The sequence below is a fragment of the Sciurus vulgaris genome (genome assembly GCF_902686455.1).
Source record: "Sciurus vulgaris genome assembly, chromosome: 7".
In the NCBI taxonomy this organism is placed as follows: Eukaryota; Metazoa; Chordata; class Mammalia; order Rodentia; family Sciuridae; genus Sciurus; species Sciurus vulgaris.
The window spans coordinates 114,200,439-114,224,441 of record NC_136467.1 but is presented as its reverse complement, the minus strand read 5'-3'; the positions used below and the strand labels follow the sequence as shown (position 1 = coordinate 114,224,441).

The following is a 24,003-nucleotide window of genomic DNA, read 5'->3' as shown; positions in this document are numbered from 1 at the left end:
AAGGGCTGGGACTGTAGCTCAGTGGCAGAGCATTTGCCTCCCATGTGTGAGGCACTGAGTTCGATCCTCAGCATCACATAAAATTAAATAAAGATATTCTGTCCATCTACATACAACTCATTTCCTTAGTCTAGGGTGGCAACCCCACCCCTGGTTCAGGGAAGCTGTCCGTAGCCTCTTCCCCTGCAGCTGGAGGTGTGGGGTGGGAGGACAGGGCTCTCCCTTTGTATGGTGGAAGGGGCAGGGAAAGCCCCAGGGCTTCTGCAGCCAAGACTAAAGTCAGTCAGATGGGGTGGTGGGGGCAGCAAAGTCTTTCAAGGAAACACCATCAGCTCAGCCAGCACTGTTTCTCCTTGCAGCAGTGGAAATAAGATGTAGAGTTTTGGGGGTTGTCCTAAAGGCTTCTGCGGACACCCTGGTGTGTCCAATTGACAAGTGAGTCTATCAGGCCTCTGGGAGGCTTAGGACCTGGGCAAATTTCACCGGCCCTCAGCTTTCTGCCCTGATTGTGGTTCCCGGGGCTACAGGATCCTCCGCGGACTCTACTTCCCAGTCCAGCTGGCAAGTTGCTTTGTCCTTAGTGCAGGAGCTGAGGGATCCTGGCTTCTGTGCAGGCGGGCCTGAGGCGGGCTACTCTTGGCTTTACTCTTGGCCTCTAGGCCACAAACACTTCCTCCCAGAGCCACCACCAGAAAGCCTGCAGGAAGTCAGACCCAGCTTTATCTCATGAAGGTTTCGTCGGGGGGCATGCTTATGGTGGGGGACTGTGGATGGTCAGGACAGCACATAGCTCTGATTTGTCCCCCAGACTCCATTACTTAGCAGTCAGTGAAAGAGTAGAATGAGCTGCTGGGGGACTCCCTTGCTAGACAGACCACATCTAAGATGGGCTGGGCTGCTAGGCAGGACCAAAACCCCAAGAAAGTATTCCCTGGGACCCCAGACTTGTCTAAAGGGTGGGATTTGGCATCTGTTCTCTGCCCAGGCAAGATCATTTCCCCCCACCTAGATCTGAGGCATTGTTCAGGGGAACTTCATGCCACCTCTGAGTAGGTGTGGTTTAGGTTGGTCAGGCCCCTGGATTCCTACTCTCTGAGCCCATAGAGATAGGCCAGGAGTTCAACAACTTGTCTCTGGGCCAGATGTGGCTAAAAAGAGGAAGGAGATGGATGCTACCTGGGGCCAATATGTCCTTATGGGCTGTCATGCCATCCCCTGGGATCCAGTGGCTTTAGGGGCCACTGCCGACTTCTGGGGTGGCAGCATCATCCTCCTGGTGGATTCAGGGCCATGGTTGAGTTCTCTGACCCTGGGTTGTAGCTAAGTAACAGGTGGAGCGCTAGGTGACAGAGATGGAGTACTTGGTCTAGACAGTATTCTGCTGTTCAGTGCTCCTGAACCTTTCAGCCACAGAGCAGCTGCTACATGCCAGGCCCTTTTGGTGCCCTCAGGATGAGACACACACCTCCTTTGCATAACAGAGGTTTGGGGAGATCAAATGAAACAGTCTGGAAAGGGACAATGTAGGCTAGAAGGCGCCTTAAAGACGGGATCATTGGTGTCTTGGGGAACAGAGGGGATCAGGCAGAGCAGTGAAGGAGGCAGAACAGGAGGGCTGGAGGGCAGAGCTCCTGTCCTTGCTCCACTCTGGGCTAGAGCAGATGGCAGGAAGGGCTAGGTGCAAGCTGGGGCTCCCTCGCAAGCCAGCTTTCAGCAGTGATGCCCGGTATGAGCAGCAGAGGGCAGCAAGGGGCCTGCTGCCGGGAAAGCGTCTTTGAAAGCTGCTGTGTTGGTTGGGGAATGTACAAGTGAGACAGTGGCATTAGAGAGGGATGGGGAACATGGTGCCAGGATCAGTCTTCTGGTGTGTGTGCAGCAGCTCTTTGAGCTCAAGTCCCTTGGAATCCTTACTGGGAGGGAGAGGCTGGTCTGAGGAGAGGGTTTCAAGCCATCTGCTGTCCTTGGACAACCCTGATCCCCAGCCTGGCCTGCCTTCTCCCACAATCTTAATTTCAGAGCTCTATCTACTGCCTTTCTACCTGGATGGCAGGAAAATGTAATTATAAGTACACCCTTATGTGAGATTCCCACTCTAGCAAGGTGAGAGCCCTGGGGCCCAGGACACTTGGGAGGACCACCTGCCCCTTGTAGGAGGCCCTTCCTTGATCTACCACCATATCCTCAAAGTGTGGAGAAGTGAAGCTGCCAGTGGAAGGAGGGGGCGTTTGAGACTTAGGAGAGACCAGGGACTATGAACCGAAACACCAGACTGCTTCCCTGAGTCCTAAAAGGGGTGACAGCAACTGGCCAGGCCCAGCCTTCTCAGTCTGTGTAATAAGAAAGTGGGTACAGGTGACAGCAGCACCTAGCTCCTCAGGTAGATGCTGTGTGACTTCTGGCACTTTGAGTCTGTGCGTTTTTTGCGTGACCAGCTGAGCCAGGGATGAGGACAGGAGTGTAACAGGAATGCATGGGAGGGAAGGAGGCAGTGCCATTGGCTAGCCTGCCCCTCACATGCTGCTAACTCTGCCAGCACCCGTCAGCCTGCTAGGCACTGCCCTCCTGTCCTGCTGCTTCTCCAGCTTCTCCTTGCTCTCTGGGTGGGAGACTCCCCTTTTCTAGTAGAGGTAAGAGGTCACCAAGCCCTAGGGCAGGCAGGCTGGTATGAGGGCAGCTGCACACTTAGCCCTTACATGAATGATGAGGGCCCAGGTTGGCAGTGGGCTCTAGGATTTCATTTTCTCCAGGGCAGAACGTGGTCCAGGGAGGCTGCAAGCCACCCTCCCTGTGTGGGCAAAGGGGAATGTGGTCTTGTCTTTCCTAGTGTAAGGGGGCTGTGGGGACCAAAGTCAGGGAGGGACTGTGCCTTGATAAGAAGCTGGCCCCAGATGATGCTCTGGGTCTGGTGGGAGTGACAAAGGCTAGGGAATAGTACCTTCCTGGGCTGTGCTTTTTACCAAACACAGTGGCCTGGGAACACATTGTTCTGTCATCCCCACCCTCATCTCCCCCAGGCAGTGTTTTCTGGAGATGCCTGATCAGGATGGCAACAGGCCAGGGCCTCTGCATCTGAGGAGGGGTGCCCGGAGTGGCAGAGCTGGGAAAAAGGCCCCTCTCTCAGGGCAATGCTCTAGCCAAAGCCCTGGAAACACAGGGACATCCACTTCCTTCTTGAGATCCAACAGGCACTGTGGGCTGGGGGAGCCAGAAAGTGCATGTGGTGGCATTCACGTGGTCATGCCGCACAAGGATGGTAGCACTTGTGGCCACTGCACAGTGCTACAGTGAGCTCGGAGGGCCAGGGGCAAACTTCTTCGTCCTCAGAGGTCTATTATTTGACCTGGTCAGCCAGCTACCCCTTGTGTAGGACTGAACTGCCATCAGCGTCCAGGGTTCCTGGCATTCAGGTCTCTCGGAGGCAGGGTGGCCCCCAGTGGGTGGAGACTGAATTGTGAGGCTGTTGGGTGTGGAGTGACCAGGGTGGGCCATGGTTGGAGGTGGGCTGTGGGAAGCTTGGGCGGTGGGAGCCAAGCAGGCGGGCTGAGCTGGCAGCTGATGAAGGCTTCAGAGCAGCTCAGTGCGCGGCTGGCTGGTCCAACACCAGAACCTTCAAAGCATTTGCCTTTCTGGCAGGGCCTGGAACAGGGCTGCGGCTGGTTCGGGAGAGGCCTCAGTGCGCAGGGGAATAGAAGCCCCAGATCTGCATCCAGAGGCGATTTTCCCAGGCTCCTTCCTCCCACACAGCGGCTCCCTCCCTCAGATCTGGAGCTGGATCAGGCCCTTCCAGCCAAGTCCTCATGGCTGCACGACTTAGCCCGGGTTGGGCTGCTCCTGTCTGGAGAAGCAAAAACCAGGGCAGCACCCAGGATAAACGGGGTCCTTAGCGGCAGCCCACCTCTCCCACCAATGACCACACCCAGTGTACCAGCGGTCAGAAAGGGCACTGGGCTGAGAGGCCAGAAGTGGCCAAACTTCTACTTGAGCCCTCTGATTTGGTTTAGTTCATCTCAGAGCATAGACTTCTGGGACTGAGGAAGAAAGGAAATCTAAGAGGTGAAACTGCACCAGAACCACGGTCACTGATGATGACCCCTAGCATCAGGGGAGAAGAGGCTGGGAGTATCCCCATGCCACTGCTACCTCCTCCATGCCTGTGGGTCAGCCTACTGCCCAACTCAACCTGCAGCTAGACTTGCTGACAAGAACAGAACCCACTGGCTGGAGTTTCACTTTTCACTTCCTTCACCCTCCCTCTGGAAGTGGTTTTTATGAGCTGTGAAATGGCTGGAGGGAGGAGCACTTATCTCCCCCTTTCCAGTGGAACCTCAGCACTCAGCATGGCTGCCCAAGGAGTAGGGGCCTCTGCACACCTGGCAGAGCTCCACCTCCACAGACCAGGCCTCACCTCTGCCGTCTCCCAGCAGGGTCGTGGAGCATCCAGATGGAGAGAGGCAATGCATTGGTGGTTCTGCGCAGCCTGCTCTGGCCAGGCCTCACCTTCTACCATGCTCCCCGCACCAAGAACTATGGCTACATCTATGTGGGCACAGGCGAGAAGAACCTAGATTTGCCCTTCATGCTGTAGGATGGAGCAAGCCTGGGTATTTTTTATGTACATCTAAAGAATGAACTTGGCCTATTTGTTTTGTCTTGCCTTTCCTTATTTCTGCCTCCTTCTGGTGTCCAGTCTCTAAAGAGGCCCACTGAGCCAGGAAACCTACCTAAAGCAGACGGCAATGAACTTGAAATGTATTATAGGAGGAGATATTAGATAATAATGGGTGGCTTGGCTGTGGGAGGTGACAACCAGCAACCCTCTGAGGAAGGCAGCTTCTCAGTTTGGGTGAGAGCTACATGGAGGCCAGGCAGCCCAATTCATGTCCCCCAGAATAAGGAGCTAAGAGCTAACAATAAAAAGCGTGGAACCTGCTTGGTGCATGAAGTCCCCCAGTGGCACTCACATGGTCCATCCTAAGGACTTAGTGGCTCAATGCTCAGCAACCAGCTGGTAATGTACCCAGGTTCCCCGACTCCCAAGCAGCAAGTACACAGTAAGTTCATGGGCCTGGTTTATGGCAAAACTGTTTCCCAGCACTGAGCATCACCCAAGCCAGTCATGAAATCACAGCAACTGCCAAGGGTCCCAACTTGCCTGCCCCTAGTTCCCAGCACTGTAGCTGGGGCCAACAGTACTGAAGTTAGGCCCGCTACCCCTCGTGCTGTTTGTGTTGCAGAGGCCAGGCCATCCTGTGGTGGGATGGGCAGGAGAGCTGTAAGGGCTCCTAGCTGGCCTGCTGCTGCTCCCCAGCAGAAGTGCAGGAGGTGCTCTGGCCAGACTCTCAGGAAACCTGGCTCTCAGTCAATGATAGAAATTCAAAGGCGTTCTTGAGTAGCAGACATTGTCCTTCAGGAGCGGAGACCCCACAGCCATGCCCACCTTGTTCCAGCGGGGACCCTTCTTGTAGATGGGCTTGACAGAGCGGGGAGACCAGCGGGTCAGGTAGCTGTGGAGCAAGCATAGGTGGCAGCTGTGAGTGTAGGGCCCACAGTGGGACAGGGAGAGCAGGATACTGTCTCCTTGGGCCAGGCTGCCATGGGCCAAGCAATTCCTTTCTATAGTTTTCCTTTCTCGAAGGGCAGGGGATTTTCCTGGGAGTAACTGCCGAGTGTCCTGTAAACAGATGGGCTGGGTTCTTGCTGCTCCATGTGTGTGTGGCCAGGGATAGGCAGCCTGGGCCAGCTCCCTTGATCTTTATGAGTTGTCAGTGTTCGTCTGTGCTGTGGTGAGAAGCAGAGGAAGAGGCTGCTCTCTGGCCTCAGCCAGGGTTGTAGAGTGATGCAAGGGCCTGGAGGAACCCTGCACTCTTCCCCACTTGGCTCTCTCTGCCACTCCAGTCTTCAGGGAACTCCCCAGAGCACCACAACTGGTCAAGACCCTTGCCCCTCACCTAACCCATGACGGGAACCAAAGGATAAGGGCCTCTGGGTGTAGCCTTGGCCCAGGAAGGTTCCTGTAAGTAGGAGGGGGTGGGGAAAAATGGAGGCCACCCGTGGTCCCTTGGCCTCCTCTGGAGATGGCCAGGGCCCTGAGAGTTCTTGGAAAAGTGGCTCATATCAGCTGGGATTGGGGTTTACTCTGTCCAGAATGAAACTTGGATCCTGTCCAAATAGGCCCATCCATCATCCTGAAAGTTCAGCCTTGACAAGGGCCAGGAATCCTCCCCAGACTCTACTCTAGTTGTGGGTTCACCCTAGTCACCTCGAGAGACCCTCAAATGAAAAAATATTTTATTTAAAAAAATGAATAATCTTGGATAAAATTTTTTGGATGAAAAAAAACGATTGCTATTTTATGCATTTCAACTGAGTTCTCTTGGCCCTTGGTCTTCTGCTATCAGCTCTGTGCAGAGCGGAAGCTGTGAGGGCAGGGAGTGGGTGTCTGATCTGCACACTGTGTGTACAGGGTGCAGGGGGTGCTGCCAATATCTGCTGGAGATGTCAATGTCCCAGCTGGGGTGCTGATTCTGAAAGGGCTGGCTTCAGGACAGTTTTTCTATGATCAATTATTCCTCGATAAAAGAAGAATAAGGCAAAGGGAGGGGACCACCAGATGGTCCCTCTGCTGACCTCTCCCCATCTTTTGGGTAGAGGGTGAGGACATGGGGCTTGGGAGGGCCCTCCAAAAGGGGTGCTCACTAGGATTCTAGGACTCCAAAAGATCCTAAGGCTGATCAGGTTCTCCAGAGTTTCTGTTCTCAGCCATTCTTTTTCTTTTGTTTTGGTACTAAGAATTGAACCCAGAGGTGGTTTAACATTGAGCTACATCCCCAGCCCTTGTTATTTTTTATTTTGAGATGGTCTTGCTAAATTGCTTAGGGCCTCACTAATTTGCCTTGGTTGGCCTTGAACCTGAAATTCTCATGCCTCAACCTCTCCAGTCCCTGGGATTACAGGGGTGAGCCACTGTATCAGTCCTCGGCTCTTCTTTTCCCAGGCCTTGGGAGGCATCAGAGGGAAGCTGGGCTTCAGCTCCATGTGGCACATGGAGAAGCTGGCTGGCAGGGGTAGGCTAGTGACCTCGTCAGCTCTTTGGAAACACCACAGCTCTAGGAAGAACCCAAGAATTCTCCAAACCAGCCTCTTCTTACCTCTCCAAGAACAGGGGAGGGGAGGGAGGCAGCAAGAGAACAAAGCACTGCTCCGTGGGGACCAGCAGAACCTGGGCCCCATGTGTAGCAGCTCAAGGGCCTCTGGGTGAAATCATAAGAGTCCCTTGCAAGGGAATTAATTTCCTTCAGAGCCACGGCTCCCCCTCCCCCCAGGGTGGCCCTTTGCAACCCAAGAGCCCCCACACATCATCAATCCTGTGTCACGTTAAAGGACTCCGGATGTATGGGAGGGAGCCTGGCCTAGCTTCAAAGGCCTGAGGGCAGGATGGATTGTGTCCTCAGGCCTCCTGCTGTCTCTTAAAAATTCAGGAGGGTGGGCTCAGCCCCCAATGGTCCATAGCCCAGTGGGAAGAGGTAGGAAGAGAAGAGTTATCATGTCCTGCCCCTCCAGGGATGCTGGCACTTTGCCCAGCTCACAATGTGGGAGGTACAGGTGGAACTGGGCACAGGGCCAGGGTGCTGGCAAGGTGTCAGGGAAGGTGCAGCTCTGGCCCAGGCTCTGGGGTCATAGGAGACATGGTACCAGGAAGCGACCCTATGTTCCCATATCCTGCATCCTTGGCCCAGCAATCTAGCCTCCCACCCTCCACACCTGGGTTCTAGTAGGGCTAAGCCTAGGAGGTTTGCTGGGGGCAAAGGGGTCTTGCTTTGCAACAGACATCTTTGGTTCCCTACAAAGAGCAACTGCATCTTTCTCACTCCAGTCTGGGATCAGACAGGACAGCTGGACAGACTGGAGGAAAGGAACACAAGAAATCCCAAAACCAACTTTATAGAACTAGCCCTACTCTGAACAAAGAGATATCACAGATCTAAGAGCATGTGAGTGTGGTGATATCAGATACAGAACACAGACTAGAACTGACAAAAAGAGAGCAGCATGAGTGTTAGACAAGAATCTGCTCCTATTCTAGAGGGGCTACCCTGCTTAGGCTGGAGGGAAGACTAACTGATTCCAGGGTGTGAGCTGTCTTCTCCTCCTTTATAAAACCCTCAGGACCCCTCAGGCTGCTACATGAAGCTGTGCTGGATGTTAACTGCACAACCCTATTTGTGATCTAGTTTACTGTAAGGTTGTGCAGTGTATGACCTGCTGTTATGTACAGTGGCCCTACCCCACAGAACCCTCCCATTTCTTTCTTTTTGGGTATGGGGATTGAACACAGGGGGACTCTATCACTGAGCTACATTCCCAGGCCTTTTTATCTGTTATTTTGAGAAGGGTCTTGCTGAGCTGCTGAGGCTGGCCTTGAACTTGTGATCCTTCTGCCTTAGACTCTCCAGCCAAGCTGCTGGGATTATAGTTGTGTGACATTGTGCTTTGTGAGCCCTCCTATTTCTTTCTTTTTTTTTTTCCTTTAATATACATTTTTTAGTTGTCGATGGACCTTTATGTGTAAATATGTGGTGCTGAGAATTGCACCCAGTGCCCCAGTGCCTCACACGTGCTAGGCAAGTGCTCTATCACTGAGCTACAACCCCAGCCTGGAGCCCTCCCATTTCTAAGGCCTTGCTCTGCCCTCTAATAACCCCAATGCTACAGTGAGCTAGAAAACTGAAAGTTTATAGAAGTACTCTGACATCTCCATAGCAACTCAGTGTGATGTCATAAGTAGGGGATTAGCACATTCCAATAACCAATCAGCAGGCCTCCTTACCCTTCTTGCCTCTATGTCAATGCCCCACAGGGTAGGGAAGAGGAGAGTTTGAGGCCAGTAAGGAAGGCAGTAGAAGTAGTATACACTGCAGCCATGGTGGGAATGATGGGGGTGGTGGTGCTTGAGTTGGTGAGGAAAGGACCAGACAGCCAAAGTGTACTCTAACTTTCCTGAGTTGTGGGCCAAACTGCAGCAAATGGCTTCCCCAGTGGAAACCAGCACAAGTCGCAGGCCCACAGAGTTCTCTGGTTGTTGGCATCCATGTTTACTTACCGGTTGAGTTGGGGTTTGCTCTTTGGAACAAATCCTTCAGGAAGCTGAGGCCTATGATTTGGGAGCAGACCTGAGTGAAAGAAGAGCATATAAGGGGTGGTCTCTGCAGCTGAGGGGACATCCAGAAAGGGCAAGGGAGCGGGGAGGTGGACACAGGGTTGAGCATAACTACCCCTGTTGATACTTCTCTGCCAGGAGGACTTCTACCTGCTCGGTGGGCCATCTTCACACACTCCTCAATCTTGCGGTGTTCTTCCTGGCAAAGGCCTGTGATTTTTCGGGGCAGCATGCCTCCATGAGGCCGGATAAACTGGCTGAGTAACAGAACATCCTAGTGGAAACCGAAAATAGGAGACAAGTTAGCTAGATTTACTTTTGATGCTGGGAAGTCAGGGGAGTCACTTTAAGGGGTTGAGATCTCTCAGGAGTCTACCTGAGATGACTTTTTCCACACAGACCTTTGTACACTAGTCAGTTACCTTCTCTAGCAGAGGTTAATCTCAACTCAGTAGGATTTCCTATACCTAATTACCAACCCCAAGAGCTCTCTTTGCCGCCACGAGACCATGTGTTGCTAGATTAGGAAAGAGACTAGAAATGCTTTGAGAAGCACCCATCTTTCAAGCACTTGTAGTATCTTTCTTGGTGGCAAAAAGTCAGGTGGATTGTTCTCCTCGGATGGGGGAGGGGGCATGTCAGATATCCACACAAGAGGGAAAGTCATTTCAGCTACCAGAGCCTGCAGGCCATAGGATGAGCACATGCAGACAACCCCGCCCCCTGCAGGCTCTTCTGCCTTTTCCTCTGAAGTGCTTGGCAGGAACTGGAGCTGAGGGGGGTGGGCAGGTTGTTAAGTTTAATCCTATATTTTCTAAGCCCCCTGTGACTAGATGGGAATGGGTTCTTGGGTTTCCTTTGGGCCATCACATGATCCACAGGCTGCTCAGGATGGGTCAAGGAAAAAAGGATAAAGAGAGCTAGAACTAAGCCAGAGGTCCCCCTCCCCCCACAACAGAATGGCTGAAGGAGTTAAATAGAATCCACCCCTGCCTGACTAGGGGCCTGGCACAGTCTTAGAAGTCATGTTCCACATACCAAATTGCTGCCCTGGCAGGTGCCTCACTGTATGACCACAGATTTGTTTTAATCACTGGACAGTTCCTGAGGGACCCAGGCCCCCGATTCCCTCCCCTGTACTCTTCAAAATCAGCTGAAAAAGAACTTGGACTGGATTACTCCAGGGTTGATAAGCTGGGCTTATCACCCTAGCACTCCACTGTGGGCTGCCACGCAGGCTGCAGGCTTTGTATGGCTCAGGCTAGCAGTGCCGAGAGGAAAGGGGTAAAAGGGAAAACAACTTTAGCCTTTACCTCGGAGGGGATTAGATTTCTTCTGCTGGATAAACAGAGCCAAGTACATTTCCTGGAAACAGCTGGTAGGAAGAGTGACCCACAGTGGCTGGCAGTTGTGGGGTTCACCTATCAGCAGCTGGGATTTCAAGCATAACCACATCCTACTAACTTCCACGTCACAAGAAGCTCACAACACCGCCCTTCTGCCTGCACACTCTCTATTACTTCTGGCACCCATTGGCAGAAGGAAGGGCAAAAGAGCCTCCCTGAAAAGGTGGCCTGAAGCCAAGGTTCCCAGCCCAGGAGATTAGTTGGGTCATTCTGTTCAGATCCCATGGGCATGTGGCCTCTTCTGCTCTTATCATCTGACCAGGATCTCTGCCCTTAGTCATCCCATTCCACAAAGGAGCACAGGGACAACTCACAGGTCAAACTGGCTCAGACCTGAATCACCTGAAACCCCAGAATAGAGTGCTTAATGTCACCAGCTCTGAAGAACAAGTATGGATTTCTCTAGAGCTGTGTCCTACCCCAAGGCCCTCCCCATCTCTTTTGGGCAGCAGGAACAGGGGCTCTGCCTGGGTCTGGTGTCCCTGGAATTTGTATCCCAGTTCTGATTCTTACTAGCTGGGTGATTTGAGGCAAGTTCATTAACTTCTCCATGCTTCAAATTTCCTCATTTGTAAAACAAGGATGAAAAAGTCCCTACTTCATGGCATTAGTGTGAAAACTAGGTGAATTTAAACACAGAAGCACTTACGACAGTGTCTGACATAGAACATGCTCTCACTGCCTGCCTGCTGCTGCTATTCACTAGTATCCCTTCCTCCAGAAATAGCTGCTCCAGAAGAGCTGGAATAATCAGGGATCTCTGTAGCTCCAATATGGAAAAAGACAGGAATGTGTTTCCATATCACAGTAAGAACCATGAGCCACCCTCATTATAAAAGAGGGAGGGCTGGGGATGTGGCTCAGTGATAGAGCGCTTGCCCGGCCTATGCCAGGCCATGGGTATGATCCCTCACACCATACCTATAAACCTACATAAAACAAATATGGCATAATGAATCCCACTATTACGTATGATTATAATGCACCAATAAAAATAATAAAAGGAGAGTAAAATCAGAACTGATTCTATCACTGTAAGAGTACAACTCCTAGTGCTCCAAAAGCACAACTGATCCATGAACTCAATCCATGGCTGTCAGCCCAGGCCGTGTTAGAATCAGAGGAAAGACTTAAAAATGCCTGGCTCACTCCTAGAGTATAATTTGATTGGTCTGGGGTAGAAATGAGGTATCACTTAAAGTTTCTCAGGTGATCTAAAGTGCAGCCAGGGTTTATAGCCACTGGACAATGCTCAAGTTAACTAGGAACCCAACCACCACAATATGCAGGCTGAATGTTTCTGCATGCTGACTTACCTCATAGGTATACTTGTGCTTTAAGTTCCAACGGCAGATGGGGCACTGGCCTGAGGGGTTTGGGGGATGTGGACTCTCCTTGGGAGTTCCTATGATACGGCCTTCAATCTAGGAGGCAGAGAAAAGACAGTGTGAGGCACAGGGTCAGTGTGTAGCTGCTTACCTTTGAGCAGACCCCCAATGACAGGAATGCTAGTCAAGGTTTATCTCTGGAGGTCTGGGGCAGCAGACCTCTACTGCCTGCACTGTGGTGATTTTCAGTTGGGATGGCCTCCGCAGGGCCACTGCAGGGATAGTGGGAACTATCTAAACTTAATACTAGTGGCAAAAGAGAGGAAGAGGCTTGCTATATTAACCAAATGCTATTTTTCCTCATCAAACAAAAACAAAACACTAGAACATTATGCTTTCTCTCCGCCTCTGGGAAAAGGTAAAAAGTTTCAAAAGGCACTGGGGGGTAGAGTCCAAAGGAAGATGCCCTCCCATTCCACATGTCCTTCTCTGAGGAGACTGCAATTTCTAGCTCTACCTCACAGAATGAAGTCTATGCCAGCTGATCTCACCAGAGGTGACTTGCTCCCCAGGGGACCCTTGGTAATGCATGGTGACTGGGAAAGGGGTGCCACTAGCATCTAGATGGGATGCTGCTAACTATCCCACATTGCACAGGACAGTCCTTCCAACAAAGAATTATCCGGCCCCAAATGCCATTGATGCCAAGACTGAGAAACCCTGGGCCCTGTCCCTACAAGCAGGTATCTGTGTGCACTGCTGCTCTCCTCTTTGTAAACAAACAAAAAACACAAACAGGCAGATAAGATTCCATGGTCCTCCTCTTTATTTTTCTCATTTTGGATACCATCTTTCGAACCCTGCTGAGACCACATGCAAAATGACCTCCTAGGAGCTGTATCCTGTGATGCGGCCTTGGAATTACTTGGTGCTATAAATCAATGATCTGGGAGTCAGCTCCAATTGCAAACAGTGTTTAGAGAGCCTGGCTGGACTGAGGCTGTGAACCATGAGCATAAGGATGGGAAAAATTTGAGGCTTTGGGAAGGAAACAACACTGCCTCCCCCGGGTAGCAGGGAGACTGGCCAAAGGGAAGGGGACTGCAAGTCCTGCTTGGCTGCTGGGCACCCCACCCACCTTTCTGCCATAGCAACCACTACCATGCCAGAAACGAAAGTTGTGGCCTAGAGAAAATCCGCAGGTGCGTGGTAGGTCTTGGGAGGGTGTACTGCAGTAGAGAGAACTCACATTTACTGATACCCCCCTCACCTTATATGCCTGGCTCTGTTCCAAGAATGGTTCACATGTATATTTCATTTAGCTCCCACTACCTTGTGGGTGGCAGGTATCTGATCTTATTTCATAGAGGAGAAAGTATCACCCATAGCCAGTCACAGGATAGATGGGCTCTCCCAGAGCCACCGTGAGTGTCACCGTGTTCATTCTACAAAGAGCAGATTAATGCCTCACATGAAAAGCACTCAAAAGTTAGATGGAGCCAGGTGCAGTGGCTCACACCTGTAATCCCAGGCACCTGGGAGGCTGAGTCAGGAGGAGTACAAGTTCAAGGCCAGCTGGCATTAATTAAGGTACTAGGGACCAAACCCAGGAGTGCTCTAACTCTGAGCTACATTGCCAGCCCTATTAATTTTAATTTTTAATTTTTTGTACCAGGGATTGAACTCAGGGATGCTTAACCACTGAGTCACATCCCCAGCCCTTTTTATTTATTTTGAGACAGGATTTATTTTATTTTCAGGACAAAATCTTGCTAAGCTGTAGAGGCTGCCCTTGAACATGGCAATCCTCCTTCCTTAGCTTCCCAAGTTGCTGGGATTTACTCTGGCAACTTAGTAAGACTCTGTCTAAAATAAAATTTATAAAAAGGCTAGGGGCATAGCTCAGTGGTAGAGTGCTTACCTATATGTGTAAGCCCTGGGTTGAAGCTCCAATACTGCAGAGAGAGGGGGAGAGGGAGGGAGGGAGGGAGAGAGGGGGAGAGGGAGGGAGGGAGGGAGGGAGGGGGAGGGGGGGGGAGAGAGAGAGAGAGAGAGAGAGAGAGAGAGAGAGAGAGAGAGAGAGAGAGAGAGAGAGAGAGAGAGAGAGAGAGAGAGAGAGAGAGAAAGAAAACCAGATGTATCTTTCTCCTTTAGTATGGAGTTTATAGGGTAAACACTTACTTGCTTTTAATCAAGGAACCCAAAAAAGATGCCTTAATGGAATGGAAGTCCCCTAAAAAGTCAGAACTGTTGAGGCTAATTAGTGGAAAGGTTGAGGGAGTATTCTGGGGAAGACCCAAGGGACTCGTCCTGGGGATAAGACTGCCTTGGGGAGGGCAGAGTTTGGCCAGCTGCCAGAAGGGTTAAATCCTTGATTGACATACAAGTTACAGAGATTTCGAGGAGCTCTGTGGAGTGGCTGAGGATTTTTTTGAGGCATGGAAGGCCATGTGAAAACAGCATTGTCTTTTAAGGATTATAAGATAATCTAGGCCCCGTGACTCCCCAGGGAGGGGAGGTGAGATTGTGTCCAGTAAAGGAAAGGGGAGAATGGCTAGATGAACACTCATTCCAACTTTCTTACCAACAGCCAGTCAACATGCCAGCTAAATAAGGCCAGAGTGTGGAGAATGTCTCCTTTCAAACATGCATCACTTAAAGGAGCAGCTTAGTCATTCCAGGCAGAAAAGAAAGGGAGCTAGGTCCAGGTTCCTGACTCTGGCTCTCTACACCTGCAATGCTGTCTCAGTTTCCCCCTTTGGTAGTTATCACCTACCAAAGAATGTATTAGCAAAATCTCTGAGACCTTGTCATACAAAAGATCTCTTTAATCAAATAACAGATAACCTCTGCCCAAGCACAGCGACTGTTCCTGATTAACCACACTACAATGCACGGCTTGGAAAAATCACTGACTGTGGGATTTATGGTCACCCAGGGAGCTGGTCCTGGAGCCAGGAGTCCAGTGTGGGCCTGCTTCCCTCCCTCAGAGGGACAGCCAGGCAATTCTAAGCGTTAAGGAGGTTTTAAGTGGCCAACTCGATACTTACTATAGTTGTCTTCCCTTCTTGGATCTCCACCACTACAGAGATAAAGGGGAAAATTAGGTCAGTCATTTAATAAGGAACGTAGAGTTTCATATAACAGCTCAAATACAAGGCAGAAAAAAGGAGCCTCAAGTCTGCCCTCTCCTGTGGGCCCCACCTGGGACAGGGAGCATTCAGGGCTCACCCCGGCCAAGTGCCAAAGCTGTATGCCCTTAGGCTGACTGGGGGAAAGCCCTGGATGGTCGGGCACAGTATCATCTCTCTGAGATTAAGGGTCTCCACACTGTTTTCTCCTTTCTAAGCTTAGAGATACATCTTGGTTCTGTTCAAGAACTGGCAAGATCCTGCCCTACTGTGGCTAACAATCATGTCCTAAAAGTTAGTGGGGCAGCAGCATTGAAAGGACTTTGAGAAGTACTCCCTGCATATGCCCCTCCACATAGAAATCAGACAAAATGGCTTCTGACTTTGAAAGGTTTGCAATCTAAAATAGAGTGTTCCAGCAGCCTCATGGTGGCTAATCAGTGAGACAAGTTCATCCTTAAACACATCCTGAGAGTTGCATGTTAAATCCCTAGGAAGACAGCCCTGTGAATTGAATCCTCTCCTCTGCTGTATTCTTCTCTATTCCTCTCCTGCAGTGTTGCATTTTGTTATCTATACTGGAAAGGGATGATGCAAGAAATCTGAGGGAATGAAGAACCTGCAGATAGGGTGCAGCAGCCATTTCAAGGAGAGCACTGTCACTCCAAACTGAGAGCAACTCCCTAGGTCTGAGACAGTCAGAAGGAAAAACAGGGCAAGACCATCAGTTGCATACCTCTGTCAGGTTACACGCATTTCCTCTCTTAACCTAACCAGGATGCAGAATGACAACTCCAACAATGATCAAAGGAAGAACCAAGCAGACAGTCACACTCAGCACTGTTCTTGGAGAGAATCCCTTGTTCTTCAAGTGTCTTTAGGAAGAGAGCAGCCACAGCTGTTAGCAGAGGAACTGGTCCATACCAAATGTTCAATGCTAGCTATTATTTTAGGGAGCAAAATACTTGTCACAATCCCCTTCTAACTGCTAATTCCTGCAAGAGAAAACTTGGACCCGCATAGCTAGGCTGAAAACTGTCTCTCAAAACACTTAAACCCTATTTAAACAGCAGCGTGGCTACCACAGTTTAGCTTTACTCAGCTCTGGCCAAAGCAAGAAATAGTACAGATTAGAAAGAGTCTAAGGTCTTTAACTTTGAGAACCCAGTGAAAGCTACAGACCACTCCCCAGGGAAATGGCCATTAGCATATACAAAATTGACTGTGGACTGCAAGAGGCTCCTGGCCAGTTGTATGTCTATATGTTAGAAATCCAAATCTTTTTTCTGGTTATTCCTTGTGGTGAGAATATGTAGGTGCTTTTAGTTTCTTCTTTTTGCCTACCTACATTTTCTAAAACATATATGGATTTTGCAATAAAAAATAAAAATAGAAGGGACTGTATAAGGAAAAAAGGCAATTCTAACTCAACTAGAGGCCCATGGCAGCATCTGTGATCATTGAGCTCTGTGACCGACACCTAATTGGACACAGACTGCTTGAAAATGTCCCCCATTTGTTTTCTGGGTGAGCCATTCAAAAAGACTCATTATTCCAAAACAACTAACCTGAGAGCCCCTCAGTGTCCAACCCAGACAGACAAAGGAGAAACAACAACTAGCAAAGCCCTGAGGCTCTCTCCAGAGAACACTGTAGTCACTAACCAATTTGAAGACAAACTTAGGTTTCTCACAGAAACTTAATTTACGTCACCCCACACACGGATCTACTTGTACAGAACAGAGACCAACCCAAGAACGGGATGTGGATGAGACTCAACCTGGTCCTTAGTCTGAAAGCCAGCACAGCTGCAGAGGGAAGGTCAATCTGCAGATGCAACCAAGGGTTAGGGGAGTAGAAAGAGGGCACATCCCCAACCCAGTAAGGGATCCAAGCACCCCAAACTTTGAAAATTTGTACAAACCAAATTGGGAGAGGGTCTGCAGGCAACTGGATGTGAACAGTAAATAGGGGGGAAAGTTTCTAAGCTAAGAAGACCCACAGGAAACAAAAGCAGAGACACATTCTAGTACCACTGGAGTCAGCACAAGAACAATGCCCTGAAACACAGAGGATAAACATGTGGTTCCCTTCGCGGTGCAGGCACTTGGTCCTAACCATGAGGTAAACAAGTCTAACAAAACACACATCACTCTCGGCCAAGACCCAAACCCTGAAGTCATCCCACTGGCCCCTGGAAAAGAGATCAAAGCCGATGGCAAGCTTCACTATTCACAAGCTCTCTGCATTGCAACTCTGAGCCAGTGAATCGTCTTACTAGGAGCCAGTGGGTAAAACAATAGGCTGATGCTTATCTAAGAGAGACAATTTGTCAAACCAGAGGAATGACCTGAGAACTCACATGAGACAGAGACTGATCAGGGTGGTGTCTTAGTGCAGGGGGAGAGGACCCAGCTGGAGCCTGGACAGGCCCTCAGTAGATTTTAAGCCTCTGGAAAGAGGAGATAGGAATCGGAGTAGTATTGATTTTCAGTGTGTATAGCAAAACATGTTAAAACCAAACAAACCTGAGATCCATTTTGTTCCCAGCCTCCTCTTCATTCAAGAGAAGTGGGGTGGCTAAAAGCTGAACTAAGAGATTTAGGCACTAACAGAAAACTTGTTTAGGAAAAGATGAAAATCACCCTTGTGTTCACAGATATGGCAGTATCAAGTAAACTAAGGAAAAAGATGAAGCAGTTTTCTACACTAGAATTAAGGCCCAAATCTTTCGAGATAGGCATTTCTCATATGCATGGAATAATCTGTCCCAAGTGAGGCAACATATATGCTAAGCACCTATGGGGTACACAGCCTCATGCTACCTACTGTGGAGATGGAGAGTTGGGGATTGAATAGGAAGGCACAACCTTTTTTTTTTTAGATTTTTAAAAAATTTGTTCTAATTAGTGGAAGACACAATTTTTGCCCTAGCGGAGGAGAGGGAACTAAACCAAGTATGAGAATTTCACCATAAGAAAGCTCATGCCTCTTAAAGAGGTTCTTTGAGTACTTCAGTAAATACTCTCCTAGGATGGAGTCCAAGATAATTAAATTATAATAGTCTGGAGCAAAATAGCATTGTGGTGAGACTGTGATGAACACAAAAGACCTTGAAGGCCACATAAACACACCCAGTGAACTGCAGCTGTATAAAGACCTGACTGCTTAGTAAAGAAAGTGAGGACAGGTAAATGACAAGTAGTTATTGCAGTGTATGGATGCAGTCAGATCAAAGAAACCAAGGGCCTAAGGATCTGTGGAAATCAAGTTGTAAGCAGACTATGAAGGAATGGAACAACTGATGACCAGAAGGTAGCAGCATTTTCGGAATGAGTGCCTGAATTTCTGATCCCTGGCTGCTTTTCTCAAAAGCCTTCCTGCATCAAACACTGCTTTCTTTAGTTCATCTTTAATTCAGCCATTGAAGTTTCCTGGTTCTTCCACTGCCTCTCCCCTTCTTTTCCCTTGGACCTCTGAGGGAACATCCCCTGCCCTATACTTCTGAATGAGGAGGATTATTTGCAGCACAGAAATCTCTTTCCACTAGCAGGTTACTCTGGACTATGTCCCTTGAATTCTTTGTTTTGTTGTTTGTGGTAGTGGGGATTAAACCCAGCTCCACCACTAAGCTACATCTCCAGCACTCCTCACCCCTTCTGGTACCAGATTGAACATAGGGGCACTTAACCACAGAGTCACATCTTCAGCCCTTTTTATCTTTTATTTTTTATTGTGGTACTGGGGATCAAACTCAGGGCCTTGTGCTTGCAAGGCAAGCACTCTACCAGCTGAGCTATCTCCCCAGGCTTTATCTTTTATTTTGAGACAGGGTTTCACTGAATGGCTGAGGCTGCCTTTGAACTTGGTGATCCTCCTGCCTCCAAGCTGCTGGAATTATAGGCGTATGCTACCATGCCTGACTTCCAGCTTTTTATTTTATTTTTGAGAGAGGGTCTCATTAAATTGCTGAGGCTGGCCTTAAATTCGTGGTCCTCTTGTGTCAGCCTCCAAAACTGCTGGGATTACAGGTGTGTGCCACTCCACCTGACTGTCCCTTGAATTCTTCCAAGTCTTTAACTTGCTCACTCTTCTCTCATAGCTTTTAGTACACAAAACTGTCCACCCTGCTTGGCACATGAAATGACAGTCCTCTAGAAAGCTCCCTAAACTAAATCAAAGAAATGATGCAAATTCCCTTTCGCTTTTCCTCATTTCATAAGTTCTGCTGAAAGTGTATTGAATTGTATATAGATAATGGCTGTTAATTCATGTAATCATGTATTTGTTTTCTTGTTTTTAAATAAAAAATTTCCTTAACAAGTGCTCTAAGAATGACAAAGCAGGATTAAGATCTAACAAAATCTTTGCTACATCTGGCAGTACCAACCATAAAGGCATTAAACAGTCTTTAGCAAGTTAACCGGTAAGAACTTTCAGGAAAGGAGGGAACAATAGGAAGGCCGTGCCATGGAAGACCAAGATGATGTTACTGGTGGAGAGGGAAGACTTCCACCTCTTATAGTTCATGTTGGGCAAGCTACTGAACTCCTTAGGACCAGATTTCCTTAGGTGTAAAAACAAGGACAGTTAATGGCCACCTTTAAGGACTGTTAAAAAGAATGAATAAACATATATGGAGTGTCAAGCACAGTAGGTGCAGCAAGAACTTAGTGAATCACAATTTTCATTTTTGTTATTTTTCAGTCTTGCTCCGTCCATAATGATTTTTTTCTGTCTCTCTCTCTCTCTCTGTTGGTTTTGTACATACCTCTTGCCAAACTTTACACCAGACATTCTTAAAAGCAGCATAATCCGCATTTGGGGCCAGATGGTTCTTTGTTATAGGGAGCTGCCAGGTGCACTATTTTAGTAGCATCCCTGGCCTTTACCCATTAGATGCCAGTAGTACCAGCTGTGACAACCAAATATGTCTGAAGACATTGCTTAATGTTTCCTGCGAGATAAACTGTCCTTGATTGAGAACCATTGTTTTAGACTAGAAGTATTCACAGGCAGGAGGAATGGTGCCCAGTACTCAAGCTTTCTGTAAAAATTATGTAGATTTACCTTTAAAAAGCAGGATGCTTAAATGCTTATAGCAAGTGACTCAACTTCCCACAACTTTAAATTCTGTGTATGAGATATTATTTGGGTGTCAAATATACCCAGAGGGACTAATAAAAATTAGCTTATGTGCAATACTTTATGCTTTACAAATAATGGATAGATCAAAATAATTTTTCATTTCATTGAAAGGTTCTATACATAGATAATTCCCAAGAACATAGAATATGATAGTGCCTTCATATAAGACCACATCAATTCAATCTAATGACTAGCTTTAGGTTTTACCAATGATTAACAGACATAAGAGCTACTAACCTAAGTATTTATGGAGAAGACTTTAGAGAGCCATTTGAATACACAGTCTATCACTTCCCAAACTCCTCAACTAAAACAATTCCCTAAGTCTAACCTCAAACATTCCTGTCTTTAAAAAACCAACAAATAAGACCTGGCGCAGTAGCGCATACCTGTAATCCTAGGACTGTGGGAGGCTGATGCTGGAGGGTCACAAGTTCAAGGCCAGCCCTGGGCAACTCAGGAAGACCCTGTCTCAAAATAAAAAGGGCTGGAGATGTAGCTTAGTGGTAAAGCACCCGTGTTCAATCCCCCATATTGGAAAACGAAGCAAAACAAAACAACAAATAAAAACTTAACAAGCAAAACAAAAACTATTCCTCTTGACTTTTTTTTTTTCTGGGAACAAAACAAAGAACTGTTCCAACTCTGAATTTCATAAAGGATATGCAATTTGCAGCCATTAGTGTTTGACACTTGATAGACATCCTCAAAAATGTGTGAGTATAGGCCTAATCATGCAGCATGGGAGTAGATGCAACACCTTATCCAAGTTCTTTCTGTCATCAGCATGATGTCTGGTCTTTATTAATAGACTGTTCCAGCATTAAACAGGAAGAATCTGGACTTTTTTTCCTCCTACCAATTGTGCCATCTTCCCTTCATAGTTGAATTCTTCAAGCATACCTGCTATTACCATTTCTTCTTGAATATCTCTTTGATTTCCCCAAATTTGTTTGCCACTCTAGCTGAAACTTGTTTGAAATCTAAAAAGAGAACTCTTCCAAGGCAAATCGAAAGACGCCTTAATTAAACTCTTTTTTTCTTTCTCCCTCTGACAACAATGATCATTCTTTTCACTGGATACTTCTCAGCTTTTAACGATATACTGGCTGACCAATACTATGACAGAATCTTAAACAAAAACAAAAACAAAAAACAAAACAAAACAAAACAAAAAAACCCCAAAACCAAATCATATCGCTTATTTTGCACATCACTCCCTTTCCAGTTTCCAAAAGTACACAAAGGAAGGCCATGTCCTGAAAGATCTTTTCACTCTCTGCCAGATTCCATCCATTTATAAGCCTGTTCAAGAAACATTTCCTTTATGAAAATTTCCAACCGGGTCTGCTGTTTCCGGTAACTGAATCTCCCTGTATTTTGTCATGTAAATGGCTAACTTGAATTTACTGGAGTGCATACGTATCATCTCATTAGAACCTAAGCTTCTCAGGAAAAGGGCTGTGTTTTCTTTCTTCAGAATCCCTTCACAGCTTGAAGCACAGCACTTGGCCTTCAGTAACCTTTCAGCTGATGCTAGAATCAGGCTCCCAGACAATACTACCGAAATGTGGAACCACCATGAGGCATTTGCCTGTCTCAGCTGTTCAGTGGCCTTTCCACCTTGGCCTCCACTCCACCTCTCAGGAAAACTACCGGCCAGGGTGGATGGGGGAGAAGCCACCTTCAGATCACAGCATTTTCAGAAGAGAAACCAATGTTCTTTCTTCATCGTCCAGGGATACTTTAATGAAGGAGATGGCGGTGCAAGACCTTCCTGAAAACTTTTCTGAACCCTGCGACAGGTTTCTTTTTTATTTCTGTTAAGTAACTAGGCTTTTCCCTCCGTCTTCCTCCATTTCCTGAGAACACCAACAAGGCACAGAGATTCAAGCAACATCACCAAGGTCTGGAAGGTTTTAAGCACCCCGCGAGGTCAGCACCTCCGCCGATGTTTCAGAATCTCGTGAAGGGAGAGGCGGGCGGAAGTACTTTCTGTTGCTTTTCTCAATTTCGGACGCTCAAGGATTTGGGACTCACCTTCTCTGAATCCGCGAGCTGGAAGCCGAGCACAGCTGGTAGTGACTGGGATCGCCAGGCGCCCTCGGAGCAGCCGCCCACAGCCGGATACCAGCGCCATGAGGGACGCCATCTTGAAAACCAAGCCTGACCTCCGTTCACTTCCGCTTCCGAAACGGCGCGCGCAGCCGGTAGTTGGGCAGGAACGCCGGCGGCGGCGGACTCCTCGCTCCTTTACTAGTGTTATTATATATTTGTTTATTTTGGTACCGTGGATTGAACCCCCTCCGGCGCTTCAGCACTGAGCCACATCCCCAGCTCTTTTTATTTTTTATCTTGAGACAGGGTCTCTAGGTTGCCTAGGGCCTTCCTAAATTGCTTATGCAGCAATTTAGGAAGTTGAGATCTTCCTGCCTCAGCCTCCTGAGCCCCTGGGGTTACAGGAGTGTACCACCGCTCCTGGCCTTTAGGTCTGTTATTGCCATTTCTTTTGCCCCTTCTGGATTTGAGCTAAGGAGAGAAGCCATTGTGTCAAGTCTGTATTTCATTTCGATCGAGATCTTCTAGCTTCTTTCTGCCAGCCCCTCGTCTTCAAAGTTGCTTTGGTTCCCTAGAAGACTTCTTTACACCACTCTTCGGAGTTTCCTCTTTTCTGCAAATCAGCTGTGGATGTTCAGTATCTGTGACTGGGACTAGACCTGTACTGGAGAGGTTGAATGGTTAGAAAGTCTGACTTTGAGTATCAGGTTTTTAAACAGACCGGGGATAGAATTAACACGACCATTTTACCGACACTCCCACACCCCCCAACACACACATTGATCTTGGATTCTTGCTCAGCCTTCTTTTCAGCCTTAAGGTCTTTGCACAAGTTTTATCCTCTGCCTGCTCTTTTAACAATTTGGCAAACTCCTACTTATTTCTTAGAGCCCACCTCACATTCATTTCTACAGTGAAGTCTTCCTTGACTATTCTTATTCTGGTTCTCAGCCCTAGATAAGTCTCCATCTTTGTGCTCGACACAGTGGCAGTTTTACATTTGTTTGTATAACATGTGTCTCCCTACCAGAGTGTAAACTCCATTATAGCAGGAATATTGCTTTTTGCTGACTTTAGTATCTCCAGCACTTCGTCCGGTTGCAAATCAATTCTGTAGGGTTGTTGTGAATCTTAGATAAAACATGTTCCACAAACATAAGTGAATTAATTGAGATAGCTCTTTTCATGTTTGACCGTCTTGCCTTATAAGGAAACTTATGATACCCAGAGAGAAAATACGACTGCCTAGTTTTCCCTCTTTTACATTGGCAGGATATGTACAATGTTCCCCTTGGAGCTATGTAAGAAAGTAAGATCATTTGCAACTCAATTATTCCACTTAGTGGTAAGAATCCCCCTCCCTTCCAGGGTGAATTTCTAGTCATCTTACTTTGATTCAAAGATGAGAAAGATGAGGCTTATTAAGTGGCACAGATGTTCCTTTTTTTTTTTTGGATGCTGGGGATCGAACCCAGGGCCTTGTGCTTACAAGGCAAGCACTCTACCAACTAAGCTATCTCCCCAGCCCCCAGATGTCCCTTGATAGAGTGGGGGGGGGGGACAGGGGAGAGGGGAGAGGGGAGAGGGGAGAGGGGAGAGGGAGGAGCCACCCATTTTCTAGTTGGGACTGTGACCCTGGTGGACTAGACGATGCAGAGCAGTTGTTGCTGCATGGGGCACCTGAGTGGCATCACCAAAGACATGGAGAACAGGAGAAACGTGGCATTGGGGTACTAAAAAACACCACATTCAACAAAGACAACCAGGCTAAGGGG

At 48.3% G+C, this 24,003-nt stretch overlaps 2 protein-coding genes across 5 annotated transcripts in view; one reads left to right on the top strand and one right to left on the bottom strand.

The window, feature by feature from the left end:
* Positions 1 to 24,003, top strand: part of RSPH9 (radial spoke head component 9) — a 68,240-nt gene that overhangs the window by 15,247 nt on the left and 28,990 nt on the right. For 2 of the 4 annotated variants that reach the window (XM_079148519.1, XM_079148517.1), the window contains exon 5: positions 4,422 to 4,646. The exons of 1 other annotated variant lie outside the window; for it this stretch is intronic. In XM_079148519.1, coding sequence (XP_079004645.1) covers positions 4,422 to 4,585 — 164 coding nt within the window. In that variant the 3' untranslated portion in view covers positions 4,586 to 4,646. Of the gene's footprint in view, positions 1 to 4,421; positions 4,647 to 24,003 lie in introns of those variants that run through there. One more of the 4 variants, XM_079148518.1, reaches the window with a different exon arrangement.
* Positions 5,053 to 22,337, bottom strand: MRPS18A (mitochondrial ribosomal protein S18A). Its single transcript, XM_079148523.1, has 6 exons — positions 22,211 to 22,337; positions 14,942 to 14,973; positions 11,880 to 11,987; positions 9,308 to 9,431; positions 9,101 to 9,170; positions 5,053 to 5,504 (listed from the first exon to the last, which is right to left on the bottom strand). Exons 1-6 carry the CDS (start codon positions 22,320 to 22,322, stop codon positions 5,360 to 5,362), a joined length of 591 nt encoding a protein of 196 aa, XP_079004649.1. The 5' UTR covers positions 22,323 to 22,337; the 3' UTR covers positions 5,053 to 5,359.

Coding starts and splice junctions, on each gene's coding strand:
- MRPS18A (XM_079148523.1), bottom strand. CDS start 22,322: ATGGCGTCCCTCATGGCGCTGGTATCCGGCTGTGGGCGGCTGCTCCGA. Junction 14,974..22,210: donor AGCTCGCGGATTCAGAGAAG/GTGAGTCCCAAA, acceptor TTATCTCTGTAG/TGGTGGAGATCCAAGAAGGG. Junction 9,432..11,879: donor AGCACAAGTATACCTATGAG/GTAAGTCAGCAT, acceptor GGTTTCCACTAG/GATGTTCTGTTACTCAGCCA.